General features: G+C 38.6%; 1 protein-coding gene across 2 annotated transcripts in view; it reads left to right on the top strand.

Annotated features, from left to right (window-relative positions):
• THSD7B (thrombospondin type 1 domain containing 7B) overlaps nt 1-15840 on the top strand; it is a 1176114-nt gene that overhangs the window by 673020 nt on the left and 487254 nt on the right. For both annotated transcript variants that reach the window (XM_082395801.1, XM_082395802.1), the window contains one exon: nt 1752-1907. In XM_082395801.1, the coding sequence (XP_082251927.1) occupies nt 1752-1907 (156 nt within the window). The remainder of the gene's footprint in view (nt 1-1751; nt 1908-15840) is intronic.

Here is a 15840-nt window from a genome sequence, read left to right as displayed (position 1 = left end):
AATAGGGCCTGATTTAAAGGGGTACTCAGTGGTTTTGGAATGAATGCATGATGTACTCAGTGAATGGCTGCTTGTGGGTCTTTTACTGACTCCTGGGGAAGGAATTGCAAACCCCTCCGCCATCTCACAGGTTCTTCTTTACCCGTGGTCCGTCAGTGTCATATGCACATCCACAGTCCTGGTCACTCCAACCTCCCCACCCAGCTGTTGCTATCTTCAGCACAATCTCTGATCATCACCTCTCCTCAGCCTTCCCAGGAAACCAAACCCCTTTACTTTCCCCCAATATCTGCTCTGTCTTCCCTTGACTGTCTCTTCCACATGGCTTGCACGCTTTGACATTTACGTTAGCAATCTTGCTTTGTTCCTGTCTTTTATTTTAAGTCAGGTCAAATCCTTTTGGTAAACTGTAAAAGAATTAGTTGCAAACAAACCATTATTATCATTTTCCTTTGCAACCTTTTGTTTTTCCCATTCACCCTCATAAACACCTCAAGCCACTCCACTTCTTTCCCTGATGGTTAAAACATCTTCATGACAGTATTTTTTTCATTTTGCTCTTGCTTTGTTTTACATTCAAAGTTCTGCTGGTCACAGCCGTGATTTATTTCGATCTGCATCTGATTTAATTCACATCTTATGTAAAGAGTGAGGAAGCAAAGTAGATGGGGTGATTTACCGCCCTATTGTCTCATACCAGTCTCCATCTTTGAAGCACTTCTGATCTGCTTAATGGATGGAAGTGACATATAGGAAATATTTCGACCATAGGACAAGACAACCCATAAGATAAAACCGTCTGATCTTAAACCATTGGCTCACAAACTCTGAATTGCTCCCAAACCCGCTTAGTGTGGGATCACTCTGTGCAAGTGTAGTCAGGCATTTGGCTGTTCTTTTATTGGGTCATTTTGGGGTATTGCTATCCTAGCTCCTATTATGTTATAATCTCCATGAGAATCAGGAGCCCATCTTCTTCTTCATCTGTGTATTTTCATGATTCTCAGCATGGGTCTGCATAGAGAGGACACTTGATGAGCACCACTGATGGACAGATGATTACTGCCTCCTGCCTTGACCCAGTTCTGGGCATTCTCCGGGCACAGGTGCATACCAGGAAGAGCTGGAAGGTTCCTAGCTGGCATTTCCTGTGGCTCCGCAGACACTCCTTTTGCCTCTGGGTAGGCTTTCTAATGAAACTGACTTCCAGGGGCCAATTCTCCCACCGCAGATCCTGATTTTTCTTCTTCTTCTAAAAACCATTTTTCCTCCGTGTCTTCGAGAGGTCCACCCCTCAGGAGAGTAATAGCAGTAGATTGTTTATGCTAAACACCCCACCTCAGGGTTCAATTTTGAATTTTCCACAACAAGCCAGTCATTTGTATAGTCGAGATAGACTCATCTTGGAACTTCACAAAGCCACTTAATTTTTTTAAACTTCATAACTCTAGATAATTTGTATCTAGGTTTCCAGTCCTCTCTTGGATTCCCAGGGAATACTCTGTCAAACAGGAAACTCAAATGCATGCCCTTTGTCACTGTCTTTTCTTGCCTTTCCTCACCCCAAATGCTAATAATGTGGAGCTAAGTAGTACATATTGGAAGAGTGTTGATATTTTGTTTGCATATGATCTGTTTAACCATAAAGCTGATGTGAGCAAGGCAGGCACACAAATAAAGATGGGAAAAATTCTAAGGATGTTCAGAGAATGTGACTCAGGCCATTTTTTTTTTTTTTTCCATCCATGCAGTCTCTAGACCCGTGGAAAAGACATTATGTTTGGGACCTGCCCCTTCAGCTTCTCAGCTCTGCAATATCCCTTGCTCTACAGACTGTATAGTATCTTCCTGGTCAGCCTGGGGCTTGTGCGTCCATGAAAACTGCCACTATCCTCAGGGAAGAAAAGGTGAGTGCCTTGTTTGTGTGTGCTTCATTTCCTTCCAGTGCACACTATGTATTCTGGTCACTAAATAGCCTCTTAAGTCTGCTCAGGACAATATTTGTTTGTAAAATGTAGATAACCAGCTCAAGTCTGACAGCATTCAGTTATTAAGGAAACATTGGAGACATTTCTGTGGACAAAGAATCCTACCTTTGTTGACCTTCCAATTAGGCTCGTAGCTGGTGAAGTGACTATTACTGAAAAATGGTATAATTTAACCCTGCAAGATATTTGGTCCTGACCAAAATGTCCATAAGACATTTGTTCCACACCAAAACGTCCTTCATATTTGGTCCTGTCCAAAACATCCATGAGCATATTTATCCCATGGCACATGATTTGATTAGGACCACATTTCAAGGAGCTTTTGCCATGCACCAAATGTCTTATGGACATTTTGGACCGGATCAAATATCTGCTAACCATAAATTAATGATTTTTTTTACATGTAATGGTTATACTGTAGAAATTAGATATGATTTCTGTAATCATATCAAGAAACAACGGTTTTGCATATCTATTTATTATTTTCAGATTCCCAAAGGCTGAATCATATGCTGAATTTGATGTTATAGTTCAAATTTTCATGAGGGGCATTTATGTGTGTTGTTTTCTTTTGATGTTGTCCTCAGGCTTAAAGCAAAATCTTCAACCTTTGTGTGCTTGTTTAAATTTGTAACACTATGACACTAGATATCAATTACAGGAAAAAAACTGTAAAAAATACAAATACATGGAGGCTAAATAATACACTACTAAATAACCAAGAGATCACTGAAGAAATCAAAGAGGAAATCAAAAAATACCTAGAAACAAATGGCAATGAAAACACGATGGCCCAAAACCTATGGGATGCAGCAAAAGCTGTTCTAAGAGGGAAGTTTATAGCAATACAATCCTACCTTAAGAAACAAGAAAAATCTCAAATAAACAACCTAACCTTACACCTAAAGCAATTAGAGAAGGAAAAACCAAAAAAAACCCCAAAGTTAGGAGAAGGAAAGAAATCATAAAAATCAGATCAGAAATAAATGAAAAAGAAATGAAGGAAACCATAGCTAAGATCAATAAAACTAAAAGCTGGTTCTTAGAGAAAATAAACAAAATTGATAAACCATTAGCCAGACTCATCAAGAAGAAAAGAGAGAAGACTCATATCAATAGAATTTGAAATGAAAAAGGAGAAGTAACCACTGACACTGCAGAAATACAAACGATCATGAGAGTTTACTATAAGCAACTATATGCCAATAAAATGGACAACCTGGAAGAAATGGACAAATTCTTAGAAAAGCACAACCTTCTGAGACTGAACCAGGAAGAAATAGAAAATATAAACAGACCAATCACAAGCACTGAAATTGAAACTGTGATTAAAAATCTTTCAACAAACAAAAGCCCAGGACCAGATGGCTTCACAGGTGAATTCTATCAAACATTTAGAGAAGAGCTAACACCTATCCTTCTCAAACTCTTCCAAAATATAGCAGAGGGAGGAACACTCCCAAACTCATTCTACAAGGCCGCCATCACCCTGATACCAAAACCAGACAAAGATGTCACAAAGAAAGAAAACTATAGGCCAATATCACTGATGAACATAGATGCAAAAATCCTCAACAAAATACTAGCAAACAGAATCCAACAGCACATTAAAAGGATCATACACCATGATCAACTGGGGTTTATCCCAGGAATGCAAGGATACTTTGATATATGCAAATCAATCAATGTGATACACCATATTAACAAACTGAAGGATAAAAACCTTATGATAATCTCAAAAGATGCAGAAAAAGCTTTCAACAAAATTCAACACCCATTTATGATAAAAACCCTCCAGAAAGTAGGCATTGAGGGAGCCTACCTCAACATAATAAAGGCCATATATGACAAACACACATCCAACATCTTTCTCAATGGTGAAAAACTGAAACCATTTCCTCTAAGATCAGGAACAAGACAAGGTTGCCCACTCTTACCACTATTATTCAACATAGTTTTGGAAGTTTTAGCCACAACAATCAGAGAAGAAAAAGAAACAAAAGGAATCCAAATCGGAAAAGAAGAAGTAAAGCTGTCACTGTTTGCAGATGACATGATACTATACATAGAGAATCCTAAAGATGCTCCCAGAAAACTACTAGAGCTAATCAATGAATTTGGTAAAGTAGCAGGATACAAAATTAATGCACAGAAATCTCTTGCATTCCTATACACTAATGATGAAAGTTCTGAAACAGAAATTAAGGAAACACTTCCATTTACCATTGCAACAAAAAGAATAAAATACCTAGGAATAAACCTACCTAGGGAGACAAAAGACCTGTATGCAGAAAACTATAAGACACTGATGAAAGAAATTAAAGATGATACCAACAGATGGAGAGATATACCATGTTCTTGGATTGGAAGAATCAACATTGTGAAACTGACTATACTACCCAAAGCAATCTACAGATTCAATGCAATCCCTATCAAACTAGCAATGGCATTTTTTCCCAGAACTAGAACAAAACATTTCACAATTTGTATGGAAACACAAAAGACAAATAGCCCGAATAGCCAAAGCAATCTTGAGAAAGAAAAACGGAGCTGGAGGAATCAGACTCCCTGACTTCAGACTATACTACCAAGCTACAGTAATCAAGACAGTATGGTAGTGGCACAAAAACAGAAATATAGATCAATGGAACAGGATAGAAAGCCCAGAGATAAACCCACACACATAAGGTCACCTTATCTTTGATAAAGGAGGCAAGAATATACAAGGGGGAAAAGACAGCCTCTTCACAAAATGGTGCTGGGAAAACTGGACAGCTACATGTAAAGATGTATCCCTAACACCATTCACAAAAATAAACTCAAAATGCATTAAAGACCTAAATGTAAGGCCAGACATTATAAAACTCTTAGAGGAAAACATAGGCAGAACACTCTATGACATAAATTACAGCAAGATCCTCTTTGACCCACCTCCTAGAGAAATGGAAATAAAAACAAAAATAAACAAATGGGACCTAATGAAACTTCAAAGCTTTTGCACAGCAAGGGAAACCATAAACAAGACAAAAAGACAACCCTCAGAATGGGAGAAAATATTTGCAAATGAAGCAACTAACAAAGGATTAATCTCCAAAATATTCAAGCAGCTCGTGGAGCTCAATATCAAAACAACAAACAACCCAATCCAAAAATGGGCAGAAGACCTAAATAGACATTTCTTCAAAGAAGATATGCAGATTGCCAACAAACACATGAAAGGATGCTCAACATCACTAATCATTAGAGAAATGCAAATCAAATCTACAGTGAGGTATCACCTCACACCAGTCAGAATGGCCATGATCAAAAAATCTACCAACAATAAATGCTGGAGAGGGTGTGGAGAAAAGGGAACCCTCTTGCACTGTTGGTGGGAATGTAAATTGATACAGCCACTATGGAGAAGAGCATGGACGTTCCTTAAAAAACTAAAAATACAACTACCATACTACCCAACAATCCCACTACTGGGCATATACCCTGAGGAAACCATAACCCAAAAAGAGTCATGTACCACAATGTTCATTGCAGCACTATTTACAATAACCAAGACATGGAAACCACCTAAGTGTCCATCAACAGATGAATGGATAAAGAAGATGTGGCACATATATACAATGGAATATTACTCAGCCATAGAAAGAAACAAAATGAGTTATTTGTAGTGAGGTGGATGGACCTAGAGTCTGTCATACAGAGTGAAGTAAGTCAGAAGGAGAAAAACAAATACCATATGCTAACATATATATGGAATCTAAAAAAAAAAGCTTCTGAAGAACCTAGGGGGTAGGACAGGAATAAAGATGCAGACGTAGAGAATGGACTTGAGGACATAGGGAAGGGGAAGAGTAAGCTCGGACGAAGTGAGAGAGTAGCACTGACATGTATACACTACCAAATGTAAAATAAATAGCTAGTGGGAAGCAGCCGCATAGCACAGGGAGATCATCTTGGTGCTTTGTTTACACCTAGAGGGGTGGGATAGGGAGGGTGGGAGATAGATGTAAGAGGGAGGAGATGTGGGGATATAGGTATATGTATAGCTGATTCACTTTGTTATACCACAGAAACTAACACAACATTGTAAAGCAATTATACTCCAATAAAGATATTAATAAAAACCCCACAAAACTCTTCAGTGGCCAAGAGACAGATACGATGGATAAAATAAAGAAATTTAAATAATCCAAAAAATATATATTTAAAAAAAAGAGAAGAAAAGAAGCCCTTGATGGGAGCTGTAGTGAAAAAGAAAAAAAAAAAAATATATATATATATATATATGTATATATACACACTCCAGAAAAGATGTTAAAAAAAAAATCTGTAGGTCTGAGCAGTCCTGTTTTCTTTGGTTTGCTGTTATATACACATCTGCATCTTCAAATGTACATTTTTAGTGGCATCTTGACTTCTCTTTTATTGATCCTTCAGTTTTTATTGATACTGTGTTCCTTAATGGCAGTGCTAAAAGGAAATATTCATTTTACTAAGAGAAATGAGATCCAAGGATGTTCCACAAGTTAGGTTGTGTTTGCTAAGCACTAATCCCTCCAGTTATCCCACGCAAAAGAAGACCACATGGCCAAGTGCTTGATGCTACAATACTGATGCTCTCAGCTTAATTCTACCTCCATTTGAAAACTCATATTTCAGAACTCCCCAGAGAGCTCACAGGCACACATGGGCACACCCAGGTTCACACACCCATGTCCCTTGGCTTTTCTCTTTATTCTGTCTCTTTTGTTCTAAGGTAGAAGAAGAGTATGTGTATTGCGTCTAGGACAGAAAGACTAAATTTAAGTCTTTTGTCAAACAATAGAAATCTGAATCTCAGTAGAATATGGGGGTCTATTGGAAAGCTCATGCTGCTCCTGTATTAGACATGTAACCAGAATGCCCCCCAAGCCTCTTTCGCTTATAGGTACAAATAATTTCCCATTAATTCTAACACTCACGATTTGTTGTCTTGTGGTCCACACGTGTATAACTGGACTATGCAAGTCTCTTGTAGTTGTATGTGAGGCTCCCCAGAGTGACTTACCTGTTATTAGAACCAGTCCTCTTATGTTTGATGTGTGTGTCTCTGTTTTAAGGTCTCTGTCTAGAAGATCATTTGAGGCTGGACTTAGGCTCCCGCAGCCACTGTGGCCATGCCTGTCCCTGCTGGCACAATGTTACTGCATTGAGTGTTGCCTTCCTTTGCTTTCAAAGCTGGAGAACCCACACCAGGCCAAGTGGGCCCTATATTCACTGGGACACTTTTGGTTATAAGTGACAGAAGCCCAATTCCAACTGGTATAAGCCAAAATAAGGGAACTTATTAGCTCATCTAGCTAAAAATAGAAGGGAAGGTAGGGTGGCATCCCAAAGTATCAAGAGGTCAACAGAGCACAGTTTCATTCTTTATCTTCCTCTTTATAGTCTTCTGTTTCTACAATCTTCTATTCTTTTCTCTTTCTATTTATAATCTATTTCTCCATTTCTTGCTTCTACTTTTCCCTTTATTAGGTTCAGTTTAAGGCAGGTTCTCTCCATGGAGCAAAGACCACCATTAATTTTCTTTCTTTTCTTTTTTTTAACCACTAAACATTTATTGTAGATTTAGTTTTGGTTAACATATGCCTTTTAGTGTTTATTCGTGTCCTTGACAGATGGATAACAAGGCAACAACAAAATTCTGTAACTATTTGAGACACTGATTTGAAACATCTATTTCTTAGAATTTGTTAACAAAAATTCAAGTATTAGATGTTGTTCTAAATCCCTTCAGTGATATAAATAATTGTCTTCTATTGCTTAAGAGGCAGTATTACATTCGAACCTTATTTTATGCAGTTGATGTTTGATTTAAAACAAAACAAAAAATTAGACAGCCCTATATCATCCTAATTATCTAAGCTCAATTTGTAAAATCTATTTATGATTTTACTGGGGCAGATTGTAAAAGTCTCTCAATTTCATAAAATCTTTCAGAGGTCCGTTAACATCAACATGGTCTGCAGATCACAAATTAGAGAATAAAGATAAAAATTTTGTTTCCTTGATTCTTAGATCCATTCTTTTCACACATTTTGGTTTCTAGATCTAATTGTGTCACAAAATCAATAAGCACATTTTATGTGGAGGGTTTTTTTCTCTAGAACATTGTAATAAAATCAACATAACATCTTATAAAGGGTAATATCTTATTTTTATGGTTAATTAATTTTTATCATCTTTATTGAGATATAACTGACATATAACATTGTGTAATTTTAAGGTACACAACATGATGATTTGATATATAATCATATATATATGATTACTGCAGTGAGGTTAGTTAACATATCCATCACCTCACAGAGTTACTTTTTTTTGTGGTAAGGACTTTTAATATTTTTCTCTCTCTGTACCCTTGTGTTCATTGCCACATTATTCACAATAGTCAACATATGGAACCAGACAAAATACCCAAAGACGGATTAATGGATAAAGAAAATGTTATATATATATATATGTATATATCTCACATATATATCATATTTATATCACATATATAGAAAGTATATATATGAATATTTTTTGGCCATAAGAAAAGAAGGAAATCCTGCCATTTGTGACAATATTGAGGAAGCTTGAGGGCATTATACAAAGTGGAATAACTCAGAGAGAGACAAATACTGTATAATCTCAATTTTATGTAGATTCTAAAAAACCCAAGCTCATAGTAATAGAGAGTAGAATGGTGGTTGCCAGGGGCTAGGTGGTGGGAAGAATGGGGAGATGTTGATCAAAGTGTACAAACTTCCAGTTGCAAGGTGAATAAGTTCTTAGGATCTAATGTACAGCATCTAATGTATAGCATGGTTAACAATACTGTGTTTATACTTAAAAGTTGCTAAGAGATTAAATCTTCAAAATTCTCACCACACATACACACATAAGGTAATTTTTATTGTCGATGGTAAATAAAGTAGCAAGAAGTGTCTTCCTTAATAATTTCAGGAAGAGTCCTGGAATTGAGTCTTACTGGCTGCTTTGTGTCATGTGTTCCTCTCTGACCCCGACGCGCGGGATGTGGGGCTGAACCAGCCAGGTCCTAGGCATGCGGCCACCACTGGAGGGACAACTCCATCCAAGCCTCACAAGCTGAGAGTGGGGCAGGAGCAACTCCCTTAAGGAAATATGAGGTCCTGATCCTGCAAGAAGATAGAAGCAATGCAGGGGTCAAATGTAATAGATGTTTATTAAATGCTTTGTCCCCTTTGTTCTGGCCCATAGAGTCTCTGTAACAATTCAGAAAATGAAAATGCTCCTTTTTCCCAATTCTGTGTTGCAGTTTTGGCCACTTGAGCCAAATTTTCACAAAACCCTTTGTGAAAAACTGCACTTTCAACTTTTATTTCTGTCTTCCTCTTCCATGTAACTCAGAACAGGTCCATGGAACTCATCTGGGAAACTCACAACATTCTGACCCTTTCATTCACCCCATTTTCCCAAGATGCTTTTATGCCAAACTACTTCATCATTGGCTTCTCTCCCCCTCTTGCATAAGTCAACTCTGACAAAGGCACCCTGGTGCATCGTTCATTAGACTTCACCTGTTGTGGGTTAAATTGTGTCCTCCAAAAAGATATGTTCAATACTAACCCCTTGGACATGTGAATATGCCCTTATTTGGAAATAGGGTTATTGTGAATGTAATCAGCTTGAGATGAGGTCATATTGGATTGGGCTAGGCCCTATTCTAATGACTGATATCCTTATCCAAAGAGGAAAATCTGCACACAGAGCTACACACAGAGGAGAGTGCCTTATGAAGATACAAAGACACAGAAGACAAGGAGTAGGCCATGTGAAGACAGAGGCAGACATTAGAGTGAGGCTTCTATAGGCCAATAACTACTAGAAGCTAGGAGAGAGGCATGAAAACAGTCCTTCCCTAGAGCATTCAGAGGGCGCATGGCTCTACTGACACCTTGATTTGGGGCTTCTAGCCTCCAGAATTATGAGGCAGATTTCTGTATTTACGTTACTCAGTTTGTGGTACTTTGTTTTGGTCACCCAAGGAAACTAATATACTGCCCAACTTTGTATCAGCATTTAGTTTCAGCAAGGATCCAACACTTCCTAAAATGTCAAAACTAAAGTGTGGAGAAGTAAAGAAATTATCCTAAATCGCATAGTGATTTAATAATGGCCAGGCCAGCACTAAGAACTTGCATTCCTGTCTTCTCAGTCCACTGTTCCTTCTAACACTGGCTTCCTTAATGATTTCCTCCATAAGTCTGAAGAAGTTTGGATCAAGGCACAAGTCCAACACTGAGGTTAGCAGAGAAGCCCTCTGCCCATTGGCCAGTGGGAACCATTATCCATGAGAGCGAATCACTGAGCTGATGTAGGGGATATGGCGTGAGGCGTGGGATTCACCTTAGCTCCAGTGCATCATCTTTGGAGAGAGAGCAAAAGTGGATTGCAGTTGTATGAGAAGGGTAGGGTATTCCAAGAACAGCTTGAGAGCACCAGGTATCTGGGATGTGTGTTTTTTGCCTTCAACAATAAATTTTTCAAAGAAAGGCTTAGCCTTTGGGGCTTGAAGGAAAGGGTAGAGACAGTAGAACTTCTTTATCTGAAGGTGGTAGTTTTACCAGCCACCTGCTGTGTTTAGGGGCATGTTGGGATTGATGAGAATTACTGAGGCTAAGTGACCTGCCCTAGGAACTAAGTAATCACAGACGGGACAGAGTATAAGCTGCAGTGATTGTTATTCAGGTCTGGGAGTTTGCAGTTTTATAAATGTCTCCCTAGAGTAGAGAGAATTTTTATTTGTAAGGTCTTACTAAAACCTGCCAGGACCACCTGCCTATCATCCCTCTTGGGAAGAATAAAAAATAGAGTTCTCCCTCCAGGGAAATGATTCTGTGCCTACAAGGAGTCCAAGCGTGTTATGATGAGGCTAAGTCATCTTGTTATTTCCATTGACTCGTGAGCATGAGTTCCAGGATCGTCTCAATCTAGGTCTGTCCCATGGTCCTACCGCGGGTTCTGCCAGAGTCTCTGACTGGCACAAACTAAATGTAGTTGAGAATTCCACGGAGGCTGGAGTACACTGGTTAATGCATTAAACATCACACAACTCTGGGATATGACTGAACTGTTTAGTTTCATATTTGAATTGCCTACCCTAAAGAAATGCAGTGAACCTCCTAGCAGAAATCTAGGATAGTCATATTTTCCTAGATACTTTATACTCCTCTTTATGTATGGATGGTGAAGGATTTGAGGAGGAAAAACAGCAAACCACCACGGCAAGAAATAAATGTGTAAAGTTGGAGGTAATTACTTTTTCGCCTCACTCGTCTTTTTCCCAGTCACGTGTTATTGCTTTGGTATGGTCCCTTTTGTTCACATTTTTAAAAATATAGTAGAAGAGGACGGGAAAGCATGAAATGTTTTATTATCTAATAGAAGAAATTAGTTACTGTAGAAATTATCTTCATGTGGCTGTTATTTTTAGGCAGACACCCTTCAATCAGGAATCATCTGAGGTTTGTGGCCATCAGCCATTCAAAGTACATTAGAAAATCCACCGTTGTACACAGCCTTTGCTCCTTCCATCAGGTCTGTGACAGGCAGACAAGGGGATGGGTGTTCGGCAGGTCGGTACTTGTCAAGTGAAGCTAGGACACCTTTCAGAGGAATTTAAATTGGATCAGGTTTTATCATTCATTGCTTTATATTTGATACTCTCCCAGAGAGTTATAATTAGAGATATATGAAAGAGAAATAACCTGAAAAACTTGCTGATGGATGAACTCTACCCATAGATATAGTGCATTTTAAAAAATTCTTTTTGATACATAGATTTATATGACATCCTTGTCCCTTTTCAGATATATTCTAGAAAGGCAACCTTGCCTACAGAAGTTGTTCTTAAGAGAAATTTGATGGAGGCTTCCCGATATGGCATTACAATAGGTAACTGCTTGTGTGTTAGGACTTCAGGGAATCCTACCCTCCCTCAGTATAGTATCCCTTACCCCTACCCCCATTATAGCACCTAAAGGTCTAAAAATCCCCATAGGAAAAGACATTGTGAAACTGAGAAGCCATGACCATCTATGAACATAGTCTTTTATGCTCCGAAACAAATCAGTTTAGATGACACACTAAAGTAAGAAGATACTGCCATGTTTTAGATCTTATATAACAAGGATGGGGAAAATTTCCATTTTCATCCATGCCTGCTAGAAAGATCCACCATGAATGAGAAGTCTATGAAATAATTTTGCTTTGTCACAGATCATATGTAAGGCAGGTTTTTTTCTTTTTCCTTTTTTCCATGCCTGTGTGTGCTGGGGCTGGTGTGGGCTACGCCTCCTCCTCATCCTGAGCATTGAGGGTTCTCATGTTCATGATCTTCTGCTTCTTTTTTCTGTATTCATAAGAAGGTGTCAACTTAGAACAATACTATAAGATGCTACCTTTGCAGGAATGGTTGTTGATTTCTAAAGAGCTAGAATCAAAGATTCAATCTGCTCAGTTTCTTTGACTCAGAGTTGTTAACCAGCGTCCAAGGCTGCAGAGGTGAGGAGCAAATGGAATGCTTCAAGAGAGAATAAGCTTCTGTTATCCTTGATCAACCTGCTGGATGTTTCTTCAAGCCTGTCCCAACAGTCAGTGTAGAGACAAGTGTTGGCATTGGTGGCTTTGTAGAAGCTCACGTGGACACTTTTGGGCCACTAGCATGTGAAGATATAGGTCCTTAGACCTGGATTGACCCTCCTGAGCCTCCTTTAATTTTTCTATGGCCTCAGTTAAAAAACATTGACCTCTCTTCTGCCACTGGCACTTCTTTCCTTTGCTTTCCCCAACCCACGAATCATTCTTTTTTAATTATCCTCAGTAGAATATGCACTAAAATAGTAGAATATATACTAAATCCTTGGGTTCATAGAGAAAAACCGTGCAAATATAGTTTCACTGAAGGTGAACTGAATCTGTGGTCAGGAAGTGATTATTAGAACTCCTTCTTGCTACTCAGGACCTAAAGTCCTGATGTGTAATCTGCACAGCTTTATTTTAAGGAAATGATCCACTGTACCTGTCAGATTCACTGTTCTCAGTGGGGCTAGAACACGTCATACACAAGAGCTGAATTGAATTCTTTCTTGTGAAGAGGTAACAACTCAGGAAGACCTCAGCTGAATTTCATACACATCCATTTTTGTAATTGAAGTATAGTTGATTTACAATACTTTGTTTCAGGTGTACAGCACAGTTATATGTATATATGCAGTTATATATATGTATGTATATGTATGCATATATGTATACATATGTACATATATGCATGTATATGTGTATATGTGTGTGTGTGTATATTCTTCAGATTCTGTTCCCTTATAGGTATTACAAAATATTGAGTATAGTTCCCTGTGCTATACAGTAGTTCCTTGTTGGTTATCTATTTTATATATAGTAGTGTGTATATGTTAATACCAACCTCCTAATTTATCCCTCATACATATCCATTTAATCAGTTATGTGCCTTAGGAGAAGTAATAAGTTATCATCTAGTCTTAGTTTTCACGTATGTAAAATGAGAATAGTAACTTACAAAATTGTTTAGGGGATTTATTAATTTGGGGTAATAGAAGTAAAGTGGCTATCACAGTCGTGGTATAGGGTAGATGCTTAGTTAATATATGTGCTTTTTGACTTGTTGGACTGTATGCTCTGGGAAGAATAGATTTATGTTTTCTGTTCCTCCTGTGGCTTACCACAGTATATTATAGTGATCTACATATGGCAGTTAATGTTTACTGAATGGTACTGTCTGATTAGTATGGAATTCAGTGAATGAAGGTAAATGATTGGCTGGGCCCAGCCACTGTGGACTTGGCAGTTGCGTACCTCTCAGAACAGAAGTACCCAGAGGAAGCCTGATGTCTATTGCAGCCATGAACACCAATGTGTGATTAAAGTTAAGCGCTAACAAGAGAATCCAAGGTTTTTGTTTATGCTGAGCTTGTGCTTTGATGTGATCCTAGCTAGAGTCAGGACAAGGGCAGCACAAATGAGTGACTGAAAGAATTTATTGACTGAGGAGACGTAATCTACAGATTTATGGCGAGATGGATGCAACTTGATTTATAGAGGAAAACTGCACCTGCCCCTCACTGGTGTTAAGCTCTAGGTAATAGGACACCCAGCATCCCTCCGTAAAGACTGCTAAGTTTCTGAGCCGGTTGTCAAACATTGTAAATCATGGAGACCCATGCCGTGTCTTGCTCAAAGATATAAACTAAACAAGCACAAGCATAAGACAATAAATAAGCAGCATATGGACATTACATGTAAGCATAGAGGTCATCCAAGTTGTGTGGCAATGAGGGCTCAGAGGTCATTGTAGTTTGATGGCCATCAAGTGTAGTTTAGAGCTCTGTATGTTTCCTGCCGCTCTTCTCAAGGTGGCGGGGGAAGGGAGCTGAACTTTCCTGCAGGTTTTATTTTGACTAATTAATGACATAGACTTGGAGGTATGAAGCGCAGCAGAAGCCATCTATTGTTTTAATTGCCTCTGACCTTAATATTTTCAATGCCATGAGGATATGTTCTCTGACTGGCCAAATGATGCCTTCCCACAGGTGATCAATCCATAAAGTAAGAATCTTTCTTTTAAAAGGAGCTCATGGGTTAACCCTGAACCAAAAAAAAAAAAAAAAAAAAAAAAAACCCGATAAAGCCCTTACAACTTTGTATCTAAAATACTTGCCCAGCCCTGCAGCATTCTAAGGGAGCTCAGCTCCATCTTGTGGCCTAAAACCACGTGTCCATTTGTTGCATCCTTCTTGGCTACTTAAGAGGAGCCAGTCTTTTGCCAACTACACCTTGAGCCTTGTATTCTTTTTGTCTCACTACTATTTGTGGGGAAATAGGCATGGCCCTGGCAAACTGAGAGGGGTACACCTGGCTTTGTTACCTCTCATGCTCCCAAACTTATCTCTTTCCCCTCCTCTTGTGGGAAGAGTGGTGGGGTACCACAGTCTTCTGCTGTGAATTCCGTGTTCTCATGATATCTTCCTAAAAGTCTCTTATTTATTTATTTATTTTTACCTGTCCCAAGGAATAAATGGTCATTTCTTAAGATGCTATTATGTAATAAGATTGGTTTCGTTAAAAAAAAAAAAAAAAAGAATTAAAGGAATTAAATCCGTTGACTGAATTTGGAGAATTAAAGGATGGACGGTAAAATATGAGACCCATGGAAGGTAGGCCTAGTTTTTAGAAGTGATATGTCCTGAGGGCCAGAGATGGAAAACTCACAAACAAAAGGGTTGCATCTCGTTCTCAGTCACTTTTTAAAGCTTACGTGGCTTTTTAAAATGTAAATTAATTCCCATCATTTAAAAATAGAGAGATGTCATATAAAAAACAAACATAACTTGGATTTCTGGCTTCTTAGTCAAAATTGGAAGATTTGACAACATAGGGTTCACATTTCCTTGTGGTAACAGTTAATGGAAACTCAATAATAGTCAAACACTTTAAAGCAAGCACACATCTTCTGTTTTACCACAGACTGTACCACTCCCTACAGTCTTGTGGTCGACCCATATCCCTCAGTTTGTACCTGCTTGACTCCTGTGACATTGAGTTTGTGACTCTGTAGGCTTGTAGCATGTAAGACCCATTCACGTCCTTATTATGGTATGTTGGGCCTAGTCCCACGGTACATTTTTAAAAACTGAGTAATTGTCCAGGGACCCATGTCTAGCCAGGGTGGGGAGTGCAGCCCAAAGATGTCCTGTCTTCACAGAGCAGGCTGACCTGGAAATCTCAGGAGAGTGATACAGGGAGATCTCAG

The sequence above is a fragment of the Balaenoptera borealis genome, assembly GCF_965194805.1.
Source record: "Balaenoptera borealis genome assembly, chromosome: 6".
In the NCBI taxonomy this organism is placed as follows: Eukaryota; Metazoa; Chordata; class Mammalia; order Artiodactyla; family Balaenopteridae; genus Balaenoptera; species Balaenoptera borealis.
Note: the sequence above shows the minus strand (reverse complement) of the source record. Positions and strands in the feature narration are given on the sequence as shown.